The following is a 23942-nucleotide window of genomic DNA, read 5'->3' on the forward strand; positions in this document are numbered from 1 at the left end:
GCATTTTCTTATCAGCTTTTAATAAAATATAATACTTTTTATGATTTTATAGTGCTTACAGCTCTTTCGTCCTTTTTTATTTCTCTATCTTATTCAAATAACTTTAAGCGCCTTTTTAAAATTTTACCCGGTTGCTACTGTAGCGCCACCCTTATTTAGCAGATTTTAACGGACACTTTTTCACAACAGAGACGGTTCTCCTTACATCTACCCTCCATACTTTTTGCGGCCAGACAATACGTCAAGTTAATACGTCAAAATAAAATGGAAATTTACGATCTATTTCATGGATTGCTTGAATAGATAACGTATACTGACCTCATAGTGAAGTAGTTACTCTCTTTCTCGGGTGTCAGAATGAATTGGTTCGCTAAATACCACAGTCTCTTGTTTTTGTATTCGTTGTTCAACTGTTAAATTTGAAAATGAATAACAAATTTAATACAGCAATAGAGGCTGCTGCGGATAGTTATGAAGAAAGCTATCCAAATCGCCAATTATTTTATAAGAAACACATTGCTGATTCGCAAATTTTTGTGCAGCGAAAAAGTAATTAAAACCAGAATCTCTTACGGCTTTATCTCGTATTTTTTTAATTTTGCTTAGATGTGTATACGAGCTCACGGTCCACCTGGCATTCAGTGGTCACTGGAGCCCATGGACATCAACAACGTAAATACTGTCACCCTCTTTCAGACATGATTTCTAAGTATCAGATATTATTGTACAACGCCTGCCCCATCCTTCAAACCGAAACGCATTGCTTTATGGCAGAAATGGGCAGGGTGGTGGTAGGTACCTACTCGTGCGGTTTCCCGCTATTGCGTCATTGTGCACGGGACATTGATAGAAATTCATCAAATGAGCTCACAGACATTGTGTAGTAAGAGAAGAACTTATGAAGGCTATCGCGGTATGCACTAAACATGGAATGAAATATTCCCACCCAAACATTGCGCGTTACTTTGTTTTTTAATAATTATATTGATAATAGAGTTGCAAGGTCAGTTATCACTGGCGGATCCATGTTGAAATGAACAAAAGACAGCGATAAACCGCAATCCGTGTAGTTTGACGTTCTGCGGCAGCTTTGTCGAGCGGATTCCCAAGGAAAACCGCCCGTGTAGTATTAGCCTTAAGATGCCAAATGATTACGTAATCGTAATTTCTGTTCACCTTTTCAAACCTCTCCTGGACGAGCATCTGTCGGGCCAATTGCTTGGATTTGAAATCGTTGATGCACTGTTCCCTGATTAGAGTGGCTTCTTTGACGGTGAGCGGATTCCCGGAGCCGTGCCCCGAGCCGAACATCCGAGCCAGGTACGGAGCTAGCGGATCGATTTCAGCTTCCTTTTCACGTTCGGTCACTTCGGCTTTTTTTGCTTCCTACAGAAAGTAGTATATATAGTAAGTAATAATTTTTTTTTCCCTGGCTAATCGCTGGTAGCCTAACTATTCCAGCAACACACAGACTAATAGGTGAGTTCACGAGCACAAACTGAAAGAATTTGCTAACACTGGCCCTAGCAAGAGTAGTGTACTGTGAGGCACAGAATTGACGCAGGATGGATGAAATGGTGGCAGGTCACGGGCACCACATGTGAATCATACATTCCTCTTCCCCTAAAAGGGAAGATATATAAGACCTTAATAAGGCCCGCGGTCTTGTATGGATCAGCTTGTTGGACAACTAAAGTGGCGGATGAAAGGCTATAGCATGCAGGAGAGATGCGAATGTTGCCATGGATGTGTGGAGTAACGAGAATGGATAGAATATGGAATTAATATGTTAGAGGAAGTCTGTAAGAGGCAACTGTGACAGAGAAGCTGAGAAGTGCGCGTTTGGGATGGTATGGACATGTGATGAGACGAAATGAAAATGAGGTTGATAAGAGAATGTTAACTATGAATGTGGAAGGATATAGAGGAAGAGGTAGACCTAAGAAGAAATGGATGGATTGCGTGAAAGACGATATGGGTAAGAGGGGAGTGAGCGAAGAAATGGTATATGATAGAAGAGTATGGAAGGAGAAAACATGTTGCGCTGACCCCAGGTGACTGAGAGAAGGGCAGGATAATGATGATGATGGCCCTAGCAAGAGCACTGCTTCGCTCAATCTACTATTGGATTGGAATCGTGACAGACTGAGAAGATGCGCGAGAGACTAGCTTGTGTTTATAAATCAGTTCGCACGTCAAGCTCTTCGTCGTAATCGGTGATTTCGACGAGGGCGGTGACCGATATAAGACCTTAGCTCACTTACAGATTAACTTATAATACCTTAACAATAGACCTTCCACCAGAGAGGACACATGAGTGTCCCCCGGGACTGAGTCTCACCCAGCCCCCATGTGATTCCCACATTCTGACCGGTTCCCTCTTTTGGGAATCAATGTTCCACAACAATCGGGTAAACCGGGGATTGAATCTCCATCCCTTCAGGAACGGGAATCTGTCTTCGCTGCACTGATTTGCGAATACTTTATAGTTTTTGTTCGTTTATGTCGTCCGAAAACCGTACAGTATTCGAAGCGTGGGAAATAATATAATGACAAACAAACAAAAAACGCGAGCTTAAACCGTTAAATTGTCTACGACTCGAGGAAAACGATGGAAATATTTTAATTAGCATTTCGATGTAGAGTTTTTATTCATCCTGACTCTCGACTCGTGACATTTTAATTCAATCGTCGCGTCAAATTAGATAATTTCTATATTTATAATAATAAGGTAGATACCTTCCCATTATTCTGCTACAATACATTATACTACGCTGCAAAATTACATTAATGCTTTGAGACATGTCCTTCTTCAAACGAGGCTTGCGGAGAGTACTCAATGGAAGGCAGCGACTTGGCTGTGCCCCTGGTATTGCTGACGTCCATAAGCAACGGTAACCACAACGCGCCTAAAGAAGTTTCACTTCAAAAAGAGAGCAAAGGACTTATGTATGTGTCCATAAGGCAGGCTATTCACCTGCTCCTTCCAGCCTTTCTTGGCGGCCTCGTTCTTCTCGGTATCGAAGAGCGCGACGGCCAGCATCGGTTCGGTGAGCTCCTTGTGCCTCTGCCGCAGATATCCATTGACGTCGGTCTCTCTGTCGCGTATCTGCTTCGTGGTCGCGTGCTCCCACTCCATGTTTTCGCAGAGGGCGTAATACACTTCCAAGTCGCGGGGTTGTTTAGCGTTCGGGTCGGCCTGTAATCACGCGAATCGGCGTAACCACATTACATTATTTACAAATACCTACTAGTGGTTCCCCGGTAGTCGAAATTCGACTATAATTGATTGAAATTATAAGTTTGTACACTATTATGATTCTATTGTATTAATTTTGTGTACAAAAAAGAATACACTCTCTCCCTCTCTCTCTTTTCCACCTTCTTCCTCCTCCTCTCTCTCTCTCTTTCTCTCTTTCTTTTCCTTTCTCTTTCACCCTCTACCTCCCCCCCTCTCTTCTACCCTCTACCTCCCTCCTCTCTCTCTTCCACCCTCTACCTCCCTCCTCTCTCTCTTCCACCCTCTCCCTCCCCCTCTCTCTCTCTTCCTTTCTCTCTCTTTCTTCGTAAAAGTTTGTTTAACGAAACTCACGATATACCCGGAGGTTTTGTCGGGATAGAACAAAATTTTCCCGCCGGTCTCAGCCAAGTTGGGTTTTATGTAGCTCCTTGTGTTGTTAGTCACGTAATTGTATGCGTATTGGTACAGCAGTTCTATAGTATTGTCCTGGAGGTGGAAGATCTTCTTCCAGACGTCTTGCTTTGATGGGATCTCGTGGTTTCTGCTGTACGTCTCAGTTACGTCCTTTATTTGACGTTTAGTTTCTTTTGATCCTTCTGTATATATTACTAATCTTGATTCTAGTCTGAGAACAATCCGAGAATGAACGATTGAAAAGTGATTTAGGGAATGCTTTTAAAATTGCAATTTTTTTTAAATTTCTTATATGGGTGGATGAGCTCACGTCACTGAGTTTCTCGCCGGATCTTCTCAGTGGGTCGCGTTACCGATCCGGTGCTAGATTCTGCGAAGCACGGCTCTTGCTAGGGTTCGTGTTAGCAACGTCGTCAGGTTTGAGCCTCGTGAGCTCACCTACTAGTTAAGGTTACGCTGAATAACCCCTCAAGGCTATCAGCTTAGGTAGGATAAAAAAAAACCTGGCTTTAACTTATTAAGTGGTTGCTGGAACCCATAGACAACTACATCGTAAAAACCGCCAACCATCTTGAAGAATGAGTTCTAAGGTCCCGTTTTTACAGTAGGTATAACGTATTCCCCACCCTTCAAGTCGAAACACATTACTGCTTCACGGCAGAAATAAGCAGGGTAGTGGTACTACCTAACTGTGGGAATTCACAAGACAACCTACCACTAGTAACATTTAAATAGTTTTTTTTAGACGCCTTTTTTAATTAAAACGCCTCAAGGTAGATTCACATTTCTACGATGCATAATAATTCGTACGAGTCATAGTTTGTTCTTTGGAATTGAATAAGTAATGTTCTTATTGAAATCAAGTTTGACGCTGAATTAAACGCTGATAAAAATACTATAATTAGGTAAATGATGCTGGAAAAGACCACGGCCCGTCTGATCTAGTGGCTGCCGTAGTCGATGAGACCAAAATGTCAATCACTTTTTCCTACTTCGAAATTTGAGGTCGAAATATCCCTTAGACTTCTAATCGTGCTGACAAGCTCCAAAAGCATTCTAACGTAAATTTGGGACCGCATTAAGAGTGTACCTGTCGCTTCTGTTCGAATAATATTCATCGAATGTAAGGGTAGTGCAGACCAGCCTCGTGAGGTGGTCAAGTCGGGCGTAGTAATTGAACTCCATGGTCCTGACTGCCTCCACAGAGCCGACCAGCGCGTCCATGGAGTACACGTGCTCTGTGGAACATTTTTTACCATAGTAAAACTTTACGATTACCAAAGTAGGTAGACGAGCTTAGGGTGAGTTTTTTAACGTTCTCGATAACGTAAAAGTTAACTCAAATTTGTATGAAGTTGGAACGTTTGCCTACGTTTGATAGCAAGCCAAGGTGGGTGGCGCATTTACGTTGTAACCACTTAACACTAGGTGGGCTGTGAGCTCGTCCACCCGGCGTATGGCTCTGGTATAAAGTTGTTTTTTTTTCGAGTTACGACAATTCCGCTTTCCTCCATCAATACAGCAAGCTGATAAAAGCGTATTGAAAAAACCAAAAACACAATAATTACTGAGTAAATGATCCCTCCGTCCGATACCGAACGTCTCGCGTATCTCACGCTTCGTGTGATCTATTCGAACGGTCTCCATTTTGTCGACGCGATGCTTGTACCACTCGTACCTAGAAAGCATTCCGTTATCTGCATTAATATATTTTAATTGGAATTTTAAACAACTACAGTGCCCGCCGATAAATGCTGCCCATCGACATTTGGAAAGAGACGATCGGCTAATTTAGGATTCGCAGAGCGTTATCTCGGTAGAATATTTGTACTAGTAACACGTTTATTGTATTTGAATAGGACAACATAGATGTATATTCATCTGTTTCCTAAATCAAATTGATCTTACAGCTATGGAGCGTAGAAGTAAGGAGCATAATCTTGATGTATTAAAAAGTGTCCGCTGAAAGAGAGCCAATTAAGGTGGCGCCACAGTAGCAAGTTGAAGGATTTTAAAAACACCGCCATAAACTACCACACTTCATTTCAATCCAGCCCAGTTCGCTCTGCTTAAAACTAAACTAAATTCATATCATTTCCATTTCTTACGCTGGTGCTATTTCGGTGATTCTTCAAACAATAACCTTCTGATTCCAGGTGGACACTTTTTTTTTATTGCTTATATGGGTGGACGAACTCTCACAGCCCACCTGGTGTTATAGACATCTACAACGTAAATGCCGCCACCCACCTTGAGATATAAGTTCTAAGGTCTCCGTATATTTACAACGGCTGCTCAACCTTTCAAACCGGAACGTATTACTGCTTCACGGCAGGAATAGCCAGGGTGGTGGTACCTACCCGTGCGGACTCACAAGACGTCCTACCACCAGTAATTAGGCAAATTTGCGGGTTTGATTTTTATTACACGACTAGCTGACCCGGCAGACTTCGTAGTACCTCAATCGATAAATAAAATACCTAAGCTTTTGTATAAAATAAACTTAAAACAAACAAAACGAATCCGTCCAACGGGGGACACATCAAAGGAAAAACAAAATTGTTTGTTTTTATATAGTTCCGAGCATTTTCATAATTATCTACCTTTTAAACCTTCTCTGGACTTCCACAAATATTTCAAGACCAAAATTAGGGAAATCGCTCCAGCCGTTCTCGAGTTTTAGCGAGACTAACGAACAGCAATTCATTTTTATATAATATATAGATAAATGTTCAACTGGTTCCCTATACAAGATGCGTGCTCATTACTTCTACCCTCCATAATTACAGTCTTCGCACGTCAGAGAAGTCTAGGGTACTCTTAGCGGTGGTGACGAGGCGTATTAGGCCTCGTTTCTGGACTGTGTAAAGTCGAAGACGCACTCACGTGATCAGCGGGACGGTCAAAGCGTAGTCGTCAAACGTTCTGATCCTCTTCACGACGGCGTCCCTCTCGGAGTAGGGCGAGAACTTATCCAGTAAAACTTTCTTGTAGTGTATCACTTTGTGGCTGCCCGGATATCTTTGACCGTACTCTGATAAGGGTATTGTTTTGTTAATCTTTTGAGAGGCGTGTATGTCACGGGTGCTCTACGCGGCGTAGTAGTAATTATGTAGATTTCTGTTACTAAGGCGCTTGGATTGTCTTTTTTTTATGTCTTAGACGGGTGGACGAGCTCAGAGCCCACCTGGTGTTAAGTGGTTACTGGAGCCCATGGACATCTACAACGTCAATGCGTCACGCACTTTGAGATGTAAGTTCTAAGGTCTCAAGTACAGTTACAACGGCTGCCCCACCCTTCAAACCGATACGCGTTACTGCTTCACGGCAGAAATAGGCGGGGTGGTGGTACCTACCCGCGCGGACTCCCAAGAGGTCCTACCACCAGTGATTACGCAAATTATAATTTTGCGGGTTTAATTTTTATTAGTTTTTAGGTATCTGACAAATAGATTCCTTGTCAGTATCTTCGGATTCGTCTTTCTCAGTATCGACTAGATATTCCGTCGCGTTAGCAACAGTAAATCGACATGATTACTTTAGAGCACCGGCAATCTACATGACAATAAATTTTAAAATTAAAAAACTAATAAACCGGGTTAAACCGGTTAAATTAACAAACCGGGCATAAGACTCTTACAAGTTAACGTCGCCAACCACCCTAAATTATTACATCCGACTAACGGATATCCCGTCCGGTTCAGATTTACAATCGACAATAATCGACTCAGAATTGCGAACGTAATTTTACCATCGGTACTAATCTCCAGTTTCTCAACCCAACTGACTGGCATATCCAGATGCTTCTCTGTTTGCACAGCTGTCTTCTTGTCCGCGATGTCAATGCCGACCATCTGCCTCCGATGGTGGGGTTCGCCGGCCAGAAGATGCTCCCACGCTGAGAGGTCGCTCAGATCATAATTCAGGCTGTCCAATCCAATGTCTGTGCTTTGGACGTTTGCCTTAAAAAAAGTTGTAGGTAGGTATGTAGTTGTACTCTTTTATTTATTTCTTAACACCACACAGGTGGTACCAACAAATTCACTGATAATTTTATTTATTTAGCGATAGTCAGAGAAAGGTGATGCATGTGACTAGGAGATGTATGGAAATGGTAGTACAAGAGGGAGAAGAGGTTGACGAAGAAGACAGGGATGAAGTGTGTGAATGACGATGAGAGAGAGAGAGGAGTGAGTGTTGAGATGACGCCTTTTTTTCATACCTAAGCTATGGTCTAGAGAGACCATAACAGCGTAACCTTAACTAGTAGGTGAGCTCACGGGGCTCAAACCTGACGATATTGCTAACACGAGCCCTAGCAAGAGCCGTGCTTCGTAGAATCTACCACCGGATCGGAAACGCGACCCACTGAGAAGATCCGGCGAGAAACTCAGTGGGCTGTGTCTATGCGTTAATTTACTCGCCGAACCCTTCGTCGCGAGCGACGGGTTCGACGAGAACGATGACCGGTGCTTGTGGTGCCTAAAAGGACCGTTAGTGGATCGGGAGGATCCGTAATGACGTGGATAGAAGAGAATGGAATAGAAAAAATCTCTGTGCTGACCCCACTTAGTAAGATAAATTGGGGATAAAAAATAAGAGTCAGAGAAAAGGGCGACCGAGGCTTAATAAAAATTAATACTAGTTCTAGAAATATAATACACAATAACTCAATAATCAAAACAATTATAATTAATGTTGCATTACGTAATCTATACTATCTATACTAATATATAAATCTATAGTGGTTTTTACGGATGTTCCGTTATAACTACTGAACCATGCATCCGATTGACTTGAAACTTGGTATCCGTGTAGAAAATACATGTACTTAATGGATACGCTAATATTTAGATGAGTCCCTAATAATGATGACAATAAATAATAATGTTAATTTTAAATGCCCAGCGAAGCGGGCGAGTACGGCTAGTATAATATAAAGTATTCGCGATTAATATAAACATAAATATTTTTTCAATGGACCGATTAAAAAAAACTATGAGTTTGTTGATATTACTTGAAATTCGAAAGGGGAATTCGCCGGATTCGAATATAATTAGCAGCTGAAACTCACATAGTAGTTTACGTGATTGTACACGCTGTCTATGAATTGGTATTTTTCTGAGTCGAGGAGATGACCTTCGCCTTCGCTGGGCTCTATAAAGAAAGGTTCGTCGATCCCCATGTATCCCGGCAGCACGAGGACCCAGGCGTGGGTTCGCCACCCGTTTATAGCGTCAGCCGGAGCTTTTTCTAGATCCTGAAACCCAACGATTATTATTATTATTATTATTTTATTGCTTTGATGGATGGACGACCACACAGTCCACCTGGTTGTTGAGTGACCCATATACATCTTCAACGTAAATGCAAGTTACAACGGCTGCCCTACCCTTCAAACCGAAACGCATTACTGCTTCGCGGCAGAAATAGGCAAGGCGGTGATACCTACCCATGCGGACTCTCAAGAGGTCCGACCACCACTAAATAGGCAAATTATAATTTTTCAAGTTGGATTTTTTGATTACACGATGCTATTCCTTCACCGTGGAAGTCAATCGTGAACATTTGATAAGTACGTATTTTATTAGAAAAATTGGTACCCGCCTGCGGGATTCGAACACCGGTGCATCGCTAGATACGAATGCACCGGACGTCTTATCCTTTAGGCCACGACGACTTTAGCATCCAACGCAAACAAATTACACCGACAAACGCTACAACTTGTACGCTTCTATCCAGCTTGATGACCATGAGGTCTAAATCTCATTCGTAACTGTCCCATCCCTTAATGCGCTGATGCTATGAGCCAAGAGCTACGTCGAACTATATGACAATAACAAAAAAAAGTAATACACAAATTGAATCTAAGTATTGCTTTGTGGATGCTACTGGACGAATTTCGACCGCTGGGCTGAACACTTGAATAAGTAAATACTCCAATCTACATCTATATACATATACATCTATATATATAAAAATGAATTGCTGTTCGTTAGTCTCGCTAAAACTCGAGAACGGCTGGACCGATTTGGCTAATTTTGGTCTTGATAATCATTTGTGGAAGTCCAGACAAGGTTTAAAAGGTAGATAAATATGAAAATTCTCGGAATTATATAAAAATAACGACTTTGTTTTTCTTTTGATGAGTCCCCTGTCGGACGGATTCCTTTTGTTTGTTTTAAGTTTATTGTATACAAAAGTTTAGGTCTTTTATTTATCGATTGAGACACTACGAAGTCTGCCGGGTCAGCTAGTACTAGATAATTATTTCTTGTAAAACAGGTATCTTATGTTATAAATAACATAGGACATTATTATTATACTGATTATACTCCAACTAAAAATGATGTAAGCACAGTTAAGTACATATCTGTTTAATTATTTTATAAATTTTTACGTGGATTCTGAAGACACCTTAAATTTAATATACATAAAGATGCTAACAGCAATTTTACGAAGTCGCTCTTTCTCGATCTTGTTCAGTTCAGCTTGTTTCTTATCATCGGCTTTCTTGTCCATATCACGGCAGTACTTAGAAGTGAGATCCGGTAGGGGCACCAGGCGATATCTGGGCTCTTCGTCAGGTGGTGGAATTTCTTCTTTTTTCTGGATACATAAATGAAGGTTAGGTTCACTGATGGTAGGACCTATTGTGAGTCCGCACGGGCAGGTACCACCACCCTGCCTATTTCTGCCGTGAAGCAGTAATGCGTTTCGGTTTGAAGGGCGGGGCAGCCGTTGTAACTATACTGAGACCTTAGAACTTATATCTCAAGGTAGGTGGCGGCATTTACGTTGTAGATGTCTATGGACTCCAGTAACCAATTAACACCAGGTGGGCTGTGAGCTCGTCCACCCATCTAAGCAATGAAAATTGAACTTTTTTTTACTGCGATTCCGATATCGTATAGCAGAGATGCATTCGCGAAGCAGTTATCCTTGAGCTGTTAGGTTAGAGGAAGCTTCAGATGCAGCAGGCTTTGCCTGTTAAAACGCAAGGCTTATAAACGCAAACCACTATCATTCCATCCCCAAAAAATATTTCATATTTCAACAATCACGTAAAAACCGTTACCCACCTTGAGACATGGAATTATAGCAAAAATCCCGCTCCCTCAAACTAAAAAGTATTTAAAATTTATTCTTACCGAACATGGTAGAACCCATGCAATTCTTGTCTCCAACTCAATATTTGGGAGGTACCTATTTGGGCACTAACCAATTTCCATACTCTTACCAAAAGATATAGTTTCAGAATGCAACAAACATGATGATAGCACCCAAACCTCGCTCTCATCAGGGATGTCAGTACAAATGCTCCTGTACTTTATAGCCATGCAAGTGTCTCTGGTGGCACAGCCGACGACCACGTATGCGTCATATCCAGCTCCTATTAGCCACGACACCAACACGTGAGCTAGCTCGAAGGGGTTCCCGCTGCGTCTGATGATCACCGTGTACGGCGACATTATTCTTTCCGGCTGTAATTGAATATCATAAGCGATTTATTAACGATTAAAAATTGAATAAACTCCACCTTCATTGGAGTATTGTATTTTAAATCTATTCTTATTTTTTTTATTGCTTAGATGGTTGGACTGTGGTCTGTGGGGTCACAGGTGGTGTTAATTACTGGAGCCCATAGACATCTACAATGTAAATGCGCCACCCACCTTGAGATATAAGTTCTAAAGTCTCAGTATAGTTACAACGGCTACACCCGCCTACAAACCGAAACGCATTACTGCTTCCAGTGCACGATTGAAATGAAACTTATTTTATTATTTACAGGAACTTTAATGAAACGAAAGAGCTAAATGGCCGATTCGACCGATAATACTATGTATTGTATGCTGATAGAATGCTGTTATAAATTTTAATAGACCCACTGACTTATGTTATTGTTTGCTAAAAGTTTTTGGTATAAAATTTTATTTTATTTTAACGACACCTGTAGGATTTCCTTGGAACTATTTGAAAAATCGTAGTCTTTTCTCTACGTTAACAAAGTTTTAAATAAGTTAATTCAATCATCGCTAGATGGCACTAGATGCTTTAACATTACAAAATGTTATTGAGGCACTTGTTGATCGTTTCTTGTTCCCTTGCAAAAACAATAAACATTATGTAATATTAATGAGTTTAGAGTCTAGACATCATAATGGATATAGCTTGCGGCCTATAACTGAATACATAATATCAGCTAGATTTTAGGTGCTTAGTTGTTGTTGAGTTAGGAGATTTCAAAAGGTTATTAGACATTACTTAAAATTAATGACGAAACAAAAGCGATGTTATGAGATTTTTTTAAGAGGAAATAATTTCATTTGCATAAATAGGATTATTCCGCTGAGTTAATTTATTAGTGGTCAATTAACACGGGCTTGGAAATTATATAGTACTCTAGAAAAAATATTTTATGTTTCTTAATGGTACACCAACAGTTTCTAATACCAGCAATATCAACTCCATAAAAAAAACACTCAAATCTAAGAAAACATATGAATTTCAATAACCTTTTAAGTAAATAGTACTTCTGTACACTATTCTTTAACGTTTTTATTACCTTACACATTTTTTTAAAATCCATAAACCAAATAAACATATGTGACGAAAAATTTCTTTTAGGAGCAAGCCACCGTGCTCCTAAAATATCTCTTATAATCTTGCAAATTAAAAAAAAAGAACTGTCACTTGTCAGTAATGCGCGGGAATATCGTTATCATAATCGTTCTGTAGTTACAAGTACAACTCTCAAAAGGGCCTACAGGGCCGCCGGGCTGGGTGGCTCCCTCCCTACCGCCCTCCGCATTGAATCCCAAGTTGAACGAAAACAAAGTCAACGCTCGCCAACTTTTGCGACTCCACAACTTTCGCTTTCCACTGTAAACTTTTCCGACACTTTCACTGTCATATTCGTTTTTTTTTTAAACTTTTTTGTTTCTTTTTTTTTAAGGCTGTTTGACTGAAGTTTTCTTTTGGCTAAGGCAAAATTATAATCTATATAAAAACATATCAAAATGAATTGCTGTTCGTTAGTCTCGCTAAAACTTGAGAACGGCTGGACCGATTTGGCTAATTTTGGTCTTGAATTATTTGTGGAGGTCCAGAGAAGGTTTAAAAGGTAGATAAATATGAAAATTCTCGGAATTAAATAAAAATAACAATTTTGTTTTTCCTTTGATGTGTCCCCCGTCGGACGGATTTTAGGTCTTTTGTTAATCGATTGAGGCACTACGAAGTCTGCCGGGTCAGCTAGTTATAATATGTTTGACGTATTACGTCATTCTTATGTAAATCTTTAGAAATATTTATACAAACATTATTTTGTTAATTACAGGTGTTTGATTTCTGATTTTATTATTGTCAGTACTTTTGTATTTCCAGAGACTTTTTAGTTTCTTTTTGGGATGTTATTAAACTTAATATTGTTTACTTGATTGATAGATTTACTTGATTGTCGCCATGCACTTTGAGACATAGGGTCGAATTTTGTACTTATTTTACGAGATCTTTCTAAACGAATTACTTTGATCAGAATTACGACGTTAAAGAACCTATAATTTAAACCTAGCGCCATTCTGAAAATCCGACGCTAAGACTAGAACAAACAACTCTGTTTGCACAACTACGATTCACCTAAATCCTCTGTACCGAATGCAAACGTACTATTTAAATATACAGTACCTAATCACAGGTACATATAGGTACGTAATCCTCGGTAAGAGCTTTCCTAAGCCAACGTGTAGGTACACAAGCATATAGAGCAAAAGCCTCGTAGTCACCGCACTGGCGCAAATTAGACCGTACCGCGTTCCTAGCTTTGAGTTGCGCTTGACCAAGCGTTATTCGAATTTCGAACAAGACGCCCGAACTAGTGCAGCGCGAGTTATCGATAAGACACTCGAGTATCGATTCGGGGGAGGGTACGCGAGAGCATTGTCGTCGCATATAGACGCGCCACTCATGCGGGCAGTAAGGCTGCGCTCTACGTTTAATTGAATAGACAACTATTATTTTATCGATATCATTTTTTTTATTTGATCTCGGTAATTCTATTCGATTGTAGCGTGACAAATCTAAGAAACTAAACGTTTGGAACGTTTGCCTTTATCGATTTTATTCGATATTCGCGTGTAGACATAATTAAACATATTTAAATAGTTTAATCTCGCTTTTTTTATTGCCATATTACTTCCGAAGCTTCGAATACATTACAGTAAATTCATCGACATTAGAATATGATGTCATTTGTGCTGTCTATATCTCAATTAAAAATGTAAAAGTAAAAAGTAGTAAGTAATAAGGTCGGGTTTTTTGTTTGACTGATATTTTCATTTATACGATAATTGCTAATCATTTTTTCTAATATACCTAGTCAGGTCATAAGTATTGTCACACAGTAAAAACTTTTCTTTTAGAATGCTGGCCACAAAAAAGTTTATTGAATTCGAATTGCCAATGGACTTGTATCCGGCTAATTTTATAAATAAAAAAAAAAAAAAAAAATTGAATTCGAATTTCGAATTGTTCATGAAAATAAAAATATATATTTTTAGAATTTTACTAATTTTTAAATATGAAGTGGACGCTTAAAGAAGACCGTGTTGCAGTTGTTGCATTGCATCGTTGCGGTTACGCGCCAATTCAAATTTTTAACATACTGAAAAATTTGAATTTAACCAAAAGATTCGTTTATCGTACCATCAAACGATACAATGAAGACTCTAGTGTAGATGACAGGTCAAGAAGTGGTTGCCCTCGGTCTGTTAGGACTCCAGCAGTGATAAAAGCTGTGAAGGCGCGAATTCAAAGAAATCCCAAACGTAAGCAGAAACTGTTGGCCCTTCAGATGGGGTTAAGCAGAACCACGGTGAAAAGGGTGTTAAATGAAGACTTAGGGCTTCGGGCATATCGAAGAAAAACAGGACATCGTTTGAATGCTCGTCTAATGGACCTGAGACTGAAGAGATGCCGCGCTTTGTTGAAGCGGTACGCGGGAAAAAAATATCGGGAAATTCTTTTTTTGGATGAAAATTTTTTTAGCTACAACAAACAAAATGATAAGGCGTACGCACACAGTAGTGAAGAAGCAAGCAACCGTATTCCGCGTGTCCATCGAGGTCATTTTCCATCCTCGCTCATGGTATGGTTGGGAGTTTCTTATTGGGGCTTAACAGAGGTACATTTTTGTGAGAAAGGTGTAAAAACGAATGCAGTTGTGTATCAAAATACAGTCCTGATGAACCTTGTGGAACCTGTTTCTCATATCATGTTCAATAACAGGCACTGGGAATTCCAACAAGATTCGGCGCCAGCTCATAGAGCGTAGAGCACACAAGACTGGCTGGAGGCGCGTGAAATCGACTTCATCTGGCACGAAGACTGGCCCTCCTCCAGTCCAGATTTGAATCCGTTAGATTACAAGATATGGCAACACTTGGAGGAAAAGGCGTGCTCAAAGCCTCATCTCAATTTGGAGTCACTCAAGACATCCTTGATTAAGGCAGCCGCCGATATTGACATGGACCTCGTTCGTGCTGCGATAGACGACTGGCCGCGCAGATTCAAGGCCTGTATTCAAAATCACGGAGGTCATTTTGAATAAACTTTAGTGTCATAAGAATCTATGTTTTGTTAAGTTCATTTTGGTATATGAATGGTTATATAATGAATAAACTTGTTTCAATTATTTTACATTAAACATGTGACAGAATTCATGACCTGACTAGGTAGTTATGTAGTATGCTTTTTAAAAAGTAGTTTAATTAATCATGTATTTTAATTAATCATGTAGTTTAATTAATCGTGTATTTATGTACAATAACTAATAAACTGTTTTGTAGTAGCAAAAACTATAGCTGGATTCATTATTTAATAACTTTATGATCATTGTTTCCCATAGTAATTAACATTAACGTTTAGTAATACGCATAAAGATTAATTACACATTTTAACGTTCACAGTTGTAATTGAATAAAAGGTTATCTGAATCATTTTATTAATCTGTCAGCTACTGCACATCAGTTATAATGTCCAAATTAAAATACATTTTTAAAACTATATTTTTTTATTATTAAAACTAAAATTAAATTAAAATTTGTCGATACGCGCTGATAAATTCACAGCTATCGTGCACAACGCTAATGGAAGCGTTCTCCAAGAACGGCAGTCCGCGCGAGTGATTTGCGCCACCCGCCGCCGCGCGGTCGCGACTTGTTAGGGTTGCTACACATTAACACATTTTTAATAAAATATTTCTATAATTTAAAAGTTAACATCAATCGTATTAGGATTAACATATGTATTTATCTTTAGCTCATCGATAAACGTTTTAAAGATGTATTTGAATGAACGAAACGATATTGTTTTGCTTGAAGCTTGTATGCGCTACGTCAGAATATGAGCGAGGCGTAATATTGCTAACGCTCTAGGTCGATTTCCGTTCGATCGCGTGACGAACGGACAACACTTGTGCCGGCGGCGAACAAAGAAGTGTTCTTGTGTCGCAGCGCCGCCCTCCCGCCGCGAATTGTGTCCGTGGCGACGGTCGGCCGCGGATCGATATCGCCGGCTCGAGATCTCGGCCTACGCGTCCGCTTCGCCGGCCATTTGCCTACCTCGACGCCTCGGGCTCGTGTGTACATAACCCGCCACCACCCACCCCGGCCGATACACCCCCGCAGATTACCGCCTACAAAGCAAACTTCGTTGGTACGTGCATGCAATATGCGCAAGGAGCAGACCCGAATTGCACGTCGAACGGTCGCCGCCAGGATTGCTTTGATATCCCACCCGTTATATAGGCCATTCCATCTCCTAGACAAGAACGTCTCTATTTCGAACAAGGCTTCAGTTCGCACAGTTCTCGCAATCGCGTTAATTACTCAGACGATAGTTTAGCTCTCGATGATAAACGATACGAACAGAAATTGTGCAACTTGAAACAGAATTAATTTGATACTACACAATATAATGGATATTATTTCGTCATCAATATTAAACGCTAATACGAGATATGATGTTTATTTTAAATAAAATCTCTAAAAGCACTTCACATATGCCCGTTCGAGAAAATTCGTAGGCCATTGTGGTTCTATTCATTTCAGTCATAAATAATGAATTCATTACTGTTTCACTAGTACGAAAGTTTTTGATATCAACTTTTGACAAAAGCTAGGGATGTATTGGAGCTCTAATGTCACACAAATCACTTCGCTAATTCGTCTTAGAGCCATAAAAACAACTTTTGCGTCCATGAACAATAGTCATACTGCAAAAATACTCGAAATAGATATCACATTCGCAGACAATTCGAGTAAGTTTGAATAGAAAGCGCGGGAGAGTCGTAAATCGGCCAAGTGCAGCAATTCCGCAAATTCCCGCCCTCCAGCCTCCGTTTGAAAGAGGGAAAGTTCACATTTGCATATTGGCCTTCGCGTCGCCAACTTTGCGACAAACTTTGTTGGATTCGGAGTTTGGCTACTCGGATAAATGCTACTACTGACTTCCCTTTGTTATTGTGACTGATCTAGTAGCTTCGGACTGTGTAATTTTGTTTCTTAAAGTTATTTACGTTCTTCAAATTCTAAATTTAATTTCCAATTGTTTTTCAGTTAATACTTAATAGTTCCATGCCCATTGCCGAAGATTTTATTTTAAATTTCAGCGACCATCAAATTTCATTTGTCACATTTACTCAATTACGAATCTTTTCTTTTTATTGTCAAAACTATATTGTTTCTTTAATACATATTGCTATGATTAAATCCAAATGACATCCAATTTTAACTACTGTTTTCTCGTGAATGTTCTTGAGCAGTCATAGTGAGGTTGTAAGCGCATATATACAAATTCTACTAAGCCCAATAAAAAGCATTGAGTAATAAAATTATCATTCAAGAAGACAAGGAAAAGTTTTTCAGCAACTGGCAAGCGGAGTGGCGAAATTAACGAGGAAACTCGTCGTGCCACAACAAACCGAACGGAAAACAAACAATAAAGAAGTGAATGAAATGAATACGAGGAGTGAATCGGAATGAAGTGGAGCAGCGGTTGGCGCCAGCACTATCGCGTAACGCTCAAGCGTATTTCAATAAAGGCGCGACATCTTTAATCTAGGGATCGGGTAGAGGCATAAATCTTGCAGGTCCGGAGCGAGTTTTGAATCATTTAGCGCGGTGCGGCTCGACGCCCTGCGCGACTTCCGTCCGGCACGTGCTCGGCCCCCGCCCGCCCCGCGCCGCAGCATGCCCCTCGCGCCACCCGCACCGCGTCTGTCTTGTCGAGACAAAGGGGCACTAGTGCTGCTATGATACATCTCGTGTCTATTATCGATTAAATTACTATACTTTTTTACTGGTGGTAGGACCTCTTGTGAGTCTGCACGGGTAGGTACCACCGCCCCGCCTATTTCTGCCGTGAAGCAGTATTGCGTTTCGGTTTGAAGGGTGGGGCAGCCGTTGTAACTATAATTGAAACCTTAGAACTTATATCTCAGGGTGGGTGGCGCATTTACGTTGTAGATGTCTATGGGCTTCAGTAACCACTTAACACCAGGTGGGCTGTGAGCTCGTCCACACATCAAGCCAATAAAAAAATACGATTATTTTCTTTTTATTTAGGTAATAAAATAGAGTCTTTATACTGTTTCACAATTGATACAATTTAGGGTGAATGGAATATTAAATAATTATTGGAACGAAGTTTCTTATGAGACGATGCGGAGGGGGGTACTCTGACCGGGAAAAAACGTAAGATTTTTATTATTTATGTATAGTCTTAGTATGATGGCTATAGTCTACGTGATGACAGTTATTATTATTATTCATATAAATAGCTGTTTCTTTGTATATTATTATTACATATTTTTTATAAATCATTGAGAATAAAATAAAGTTGATAACTTTGTAAAGTAGTTTTTTTTATCAATAAAAAAATCATAATAAAAAAATGTATGTCCGAATAATTATTTTCTTTATACCTCGAATAGACCTTAAAATTAATATTTTTATAATAAGGAACTTCGTTCCTATCCGGTGTCCCACGACACCACATATCTTTTTTATTGTCCTGTATGAGAATTGCGAAATCGATATTCATTTAAAATATTTATTTACAAAATTTTGAGTTACACGTTCATTCAGATTTTTTGGTAATTTCGTAACAAAAATTATATTCGAGGATTTAAGAACGGAAAATAAATTGATAGATTACTGTGACATTTTCTTCTCCTTACATCTTCTATAGCTGATATTAAAAAAAACAATCATAACGAGGGGTGAAAGGTAATTTGGTTTAACCACATTTCGCTTAGTTTGCGACATTTATTTCTGTAATTAAAGGTCCGTTTTATTTGGTCTTAGCATCAACAATTCGATGCTTTTAATTGAACTTCAATTAAGTTTACCCCATTCAAATATCTGAAGAAGTTTTTTTGTTATGATATTACATATTTTAAAATTTTAAACTTGAAATATATCTCCTGTAATGTTGCAAAAATGTCACTTAAATCGCCTTTCACCCGTCGATGTCATCAAAATTTTTTGAAGAATGTAATTATTTTTTTTGAATTAAAAGTCTTCTTTAATAAAATTTCGATAACGCTAATGGTCCATCCCTATCCACACGACGTCCGAGCCGGCTCTAATTTGAATTCACGGAGACTCCGCGACGCGTCCGCCGCGTCGGCCGCGCCCGACTTAATGAATCGCGAGGGAGGTGGGAGTCGCGCCCGCCCGGGGTGGCCCGGGGGTGATCGGACGGCCACCGCATCCTCCGCGCGGATAAGTGACGCCCGTGTTGCTCGGTACATAGGTACGCCTTATGTACTGCGGTACATAGAGGCCGGCCTGTACCTACGTAACGCTCGCCAAATTTATGTCCCGCACATGTCTAGAGACCGCGGCGTACCTTTAGAGGGATTTTGCGTGTTTACGTACAAACGGGGGCCGCCAAGATATTCGAGACGGAATTTCGCTCGGACCCTTATTGATGAGGCGGACGGCTTTCGTTAATCCCTTCCACGCTGTCACGACACACGAAGTCCTTTAAAAACAAACTAAATAACAATTCTGGACAGTTAATAGTACAACCACAAGTCCACGGATCTTGCTAGGGTTCGTGTTAGCAATGTCATCAGGTTTGAGCCCCGTGCGCTCGCCTACTAGTTAAGGCGACGCTGATATAGCCTCTCAAGGCTATCAGCTTAAGTAGAAAAAAAAGTATACAGGTAACCATTCTATAATACGGTACTTTACAACACGGTTCGACTCTAACACGAAAAGAAAATTCCCCGAAAACCCTCTTTATAACACGGTACATCTACAACACGATAGCGAGATTTTTGTTTAAAAACAATTTCGAAATTTACATTATGAACAGACAATATATAGGAATAGCCGAAATTTTAGTGCTTATTTTTTAAGTCTCATAGGTAAAAAAATACATACAGGCATAGTTGAGATGTTACAGAAAAATTACTCTTACTTTTTGTACTGGCTTCTAGTCCCATATAACGCGGTTTCGCACAACACGGGTCTTTGTAGGAATGCACCTACCGTGTTATAGGGCTAACTGCATGTAGTACAAACTAACACTAACACCCTTAAATAGCAAACCGAATCAACAATTCAATTTATCCTTTTTCAAACCCGTTGAGGCTGATCTGGGATATTGCAGGGAAGTTATAAAATTATTGTATTGTCGTAGGTCCTTGATGCGCGTGCAAAATTTTAAGTTTTTTTTAATGATTGAAGGATTACCGGTAGCCCGGAGACCTTTCCAGCTTCACCAGGTCAGGTGGGCGAGCAAAGGCTCAGCCAGGATGGGTGGGATTATCTAATAGCTACCCGAGCGCCTCGGAAGAAGACTTAACAACTCAAGAGCAGCTGCTTCGCGAATGAATCTACTACCGGATCGGAATCACGACCCGCTGAGAAGATCCGGCGACAAAATCAGCGGGCTGATGTTTAGGTTAGGTTGCACGTCGAACTCTTTGCCGATTTCGACGAGTACGGTAAATCAAGTCAATCGGACGTCTTCTGAAGAAAATTACGTTCAAATATTAGGTACATTGCTTACAAACAAACGTACATACATACCGAGCTAATAAAAGCATGTTATAATGTTTACGTTTAGTTTAACTGGAAATTTGAAATTTCAAAGCTCCAAAGATTTATACAACTGCAGGCTCACAGAGCTGGAGGTAGATATTTTGCATAAAACAATACAAATTACCATCTCTTCGCTCCAAAGATATCGCCTCGAGCGACACACGAGCGCTCTGTCCGAAACAAAAGTTGACGGTAAGCAAAATGCTAATTGCCAATTATGCAAATAGAACCTTCGCAATGACCAATCAAAATGCTATAAAAAATATTCAAGCGAAATGTATTAATGACGGTATCTAGAGGCTTTTTGATTCTAACATCTGATTGTATAACAGGATTAAATATTGAAATCACTTATTCCTTCTACGAAAAAAACCTTTGGAAATCTAATTATTTATCTTTATTAGTGTTTCATGTCATTAAGGTATGTAACAGGTCAATAAAACGTCTTTTATACTTCATAAAAAAAGAAAACAAAAAACAAGCGAAAAATATTCTATATTTTTGTGACTAACAAAGCACTTTTATCATTACTCGCCTCCCCCTGTATAGAAAGAATATCGCAATTATCGTGCTCGAGGGTTCGAATCCCGAGTGAAGAGGCCCGTGGGCTTCGCGACCGTATCCCACGCCGCGTCCCCGCCGAGTCGGCCATTATCATCGATAATCACGCGATATCGATTGGCGACGTGCGTGCAGCCCTAATTCTGTTTGTGCCGGCTCGGGAATTACGCGGATAACCCGAGACTCGGGTACACGCACGCAAAATACTTATTACGTTGTCATATTACACACGATCAGATGGCGTTTTCAATAAATTACTAGCTATTTCAACTTGATTACGTTATAGCGCTTTTAGGGCATTCGTTTACCTCACTGGTTGATCCAGTTAATTGTAGCGAGAGATTAATAAAGCTGGTAAAATTATATTATGTAGACTTCGCTTCCGACAGACAAGAAATAAATACACAGATTGGAATAGTTTACTTGATTCTGTGTTGCATTATTAGTAAGTCAACTTGTACAATCTTTAGGTATGTGCTCACTATAGAATACATCGCTTTCTCTGTCATTTTTTCAGACTACCGCCTTTTTTATTATGTCTCGTCCCCACTACTGACACTGCTCCCACTAACAGTGTTGCTATTTGGTAATCTGAAGATTGTCTTAATAATAATTTTAATATTAGTTATTTTACAACAATTTACAATTATTACAAACATTAAAACAGACAAATAGTACGGTAGTTTGTAAATTTTAAACAAAACGCATTAACTAATATGTGGCTCAACGCAGTACTCAATGAGCACAAGTCTTTTGTTCGTAGATCCTGTGAAAAGATCCACCTGAAAAAAAAAACCAAATAAATTTCCAGTTGAAACCGGATCTGCCCGGATGTTTTGTTTTGTAACAGACCGCCCTCCGCACGCAACAAGTGGTCACATTAACAGTTATTTTATAGCCACGTCACAGAGTTTCAACTGCTTTCACCTGTTGTTAGGTTAATTGAGTTTCTTTTTTGTTTTTTTAATCGTTTTTTTTTTGGTTCGCTTATGATTTTTGGTAAGCGCGAACGATTGTCACCAGTAAGTGTATTATTGTGTGAAGCGAAATGTTTCGTAGGGGTTGTTTCACGTCTGAATTATAAATAAAAACTACTTTTACAGCTTAATCCTTGCGCTTTCTGTTTCTCTTTCTCTCTCTCTCTCTCTCTCTCTCTCTCTCTCTCTCTCTTTCTTTGTTATTTTTAATTTAACCGACGTTTCTCAAATACTTTACAATTTTCGTGGTCACTGACGCGGACGACTGTAGTTGTTATTCGTCGGTATTTGATAGAGTCGCGAACGAGTGTCTATTTTTCTATAAACCTTATTATACTCTTTGATTTTTAAGTTTCTTTGCACACAGAAAGCACTAACAGTATCTCGAGGTCTCGCAGTCAGTTTGACAAGTGTTTTCATCTACACGATAAGAACAGGACGATAAGTTGGTCTCTTAATATTTACTTTTATAACTCAGATTTAAGATTCTTTCATAGGCCTAGTGACCAATTAAATCAAGCGAGGGGGGTCACTATCATCACTAATTACGGAAATAGCCAATTCCGCACATTGGCTTATTCTTAAAACATACTTTCATAGGTCATTTCTAAAGTACGTATCGTATTAAAAATTCGTGCTCTGAGACCCGCGAGCAGTGTTTTATTCGTTAAGTTGTTAGATATGTACGTTTGGGAGGTTTAACGCTGAGGGTAAGATATTCCATCGAGCGGGTGTAATTGCTCGGTAGATCGGAGACCTAACAGCTTGAAGGCAGCTGCCTCGCGAATGCATCTATTACCGGATTCAAATTGCGGCCCGCTGAGACGATCCGACGAGAAACTCAGCGAGAGTATGGGTTAGGTAGTTCAACGAGTACGGTTACCAAGGTCCCTAAGTTTGCTCCTAGTACTAGAGCTGAGGGCGTCTAATAAAAGAGCTAATAGATCGAATGGAGGCCCGAATATTTGTGTCCGGAACATTTATATAAGCTAGCTTCTCTTGAAAATGTCATTTGCGTGATCCAGGAAATTGTCAAATACCTTAATTTTCTATCATAGTTTGAACGTGTGAACTGTTTATTTTTTTGTGAAACTGATACGAATGTGTTGCTTCGCGGGCGGACCGGGTGTCGCATCGTAATGAGTGCGAATAGCCGATAGGATGAGTCCGTCTCTGGGGGAGAGACGTGCGCCCGCGCTGTCCAAGCGCGCATCCGTTACGGCGGGGATCGTTCGCATTCGACATTATCGACAACGAATTTATTACAAAACACTTCTTCTTTGTCTCCACCTTATTATTATAAGGATTTTTTCTATTCCATTCTCTTCTATCAGCCGTCATTTCAACACTCATTCCTCTCTCTGTCTCTCTCTCATATCGTTATTCACACACACTACCCATGTCTTTTTCGGTCAAATTCGTCCCCCTCTACCTTGCACTACCATTCCCATACATCTCCTAGTCTTACATGCATCCCCTCTTTACGTATCACCTGTCCATACCACGCTAACCGTCTTTCCGTCCGAATTTATTACAAAACACGATAGGAATTAAATATTGGCTACTGAGATTTTGTACAATTGCAGAACCCGAATCCCGACAATATGTATTACGATACATTGGGAGCGATGT

At 40.0% G+C, this 23942-nt stretch overlaps 1 protein-coding gene across 1 annotated transcript in view; it reads right to left on the bottom strand.

The window, feature by feature from the left end:
- lobo (coiled-coil domain-containing protein lost boys) overlaps window positions 1–23942 on the bottom strand; it is a 183804-nt gene that overhangs the window by 1125 nt on the left and 158737 nt on the right. Inside the window, exons 3-13 of the mRNA XM_028175557.2 lie at window positions 10945–11139; window positions 10103–10264; window positions 8730–8915; window positions 7407–7617; window positions 6542–6689; window positions 5224–5333; window positions 4746–4893; window positions 3593–3866; window positions 2978–3199; window positions 1177–1386; window positions 319–410 (exon numbers count right to left, since the gene is read on the bottom strand). Coding sequence (XP_028031358.2) covers window positions 319–410; window positions 1177–1386; window positions 2978–3199; window positions 3593–3866; window positions 4746–4893; window positions 5224–5333; window positions 6542–6689; window positions 7407–7617; window positions 8730–8915; window positions 10103–10264; window positions 10945–11139 — 1958 coding nt within the window. The remainder of the gene's footprint in view (window positions 1–318; window positions 411–1176; window positions 1387–2977; window positions 3200–3592; window positions 3867–4745; window positions 4894–5223; window positions 5334–6541; window positions 6690–7406; window positions 7618–8729; window positions 8916–10102; window positions 10265–10944; window positions 11140–23942) is intronic.

The sequence above is a fragment of the Bombyx mandarina genome, chromosome 25, assembly GCF_030267445.1.
Source record: "Bombyx mandarina strain Sakado chromosome 25, ASM3026744v2".
NCBI lineage: Eukaryota > Metazoa > Arthropoda > Insecta > Lepidoptera > Bombycidae > Bombyx > Bombyx mandarina.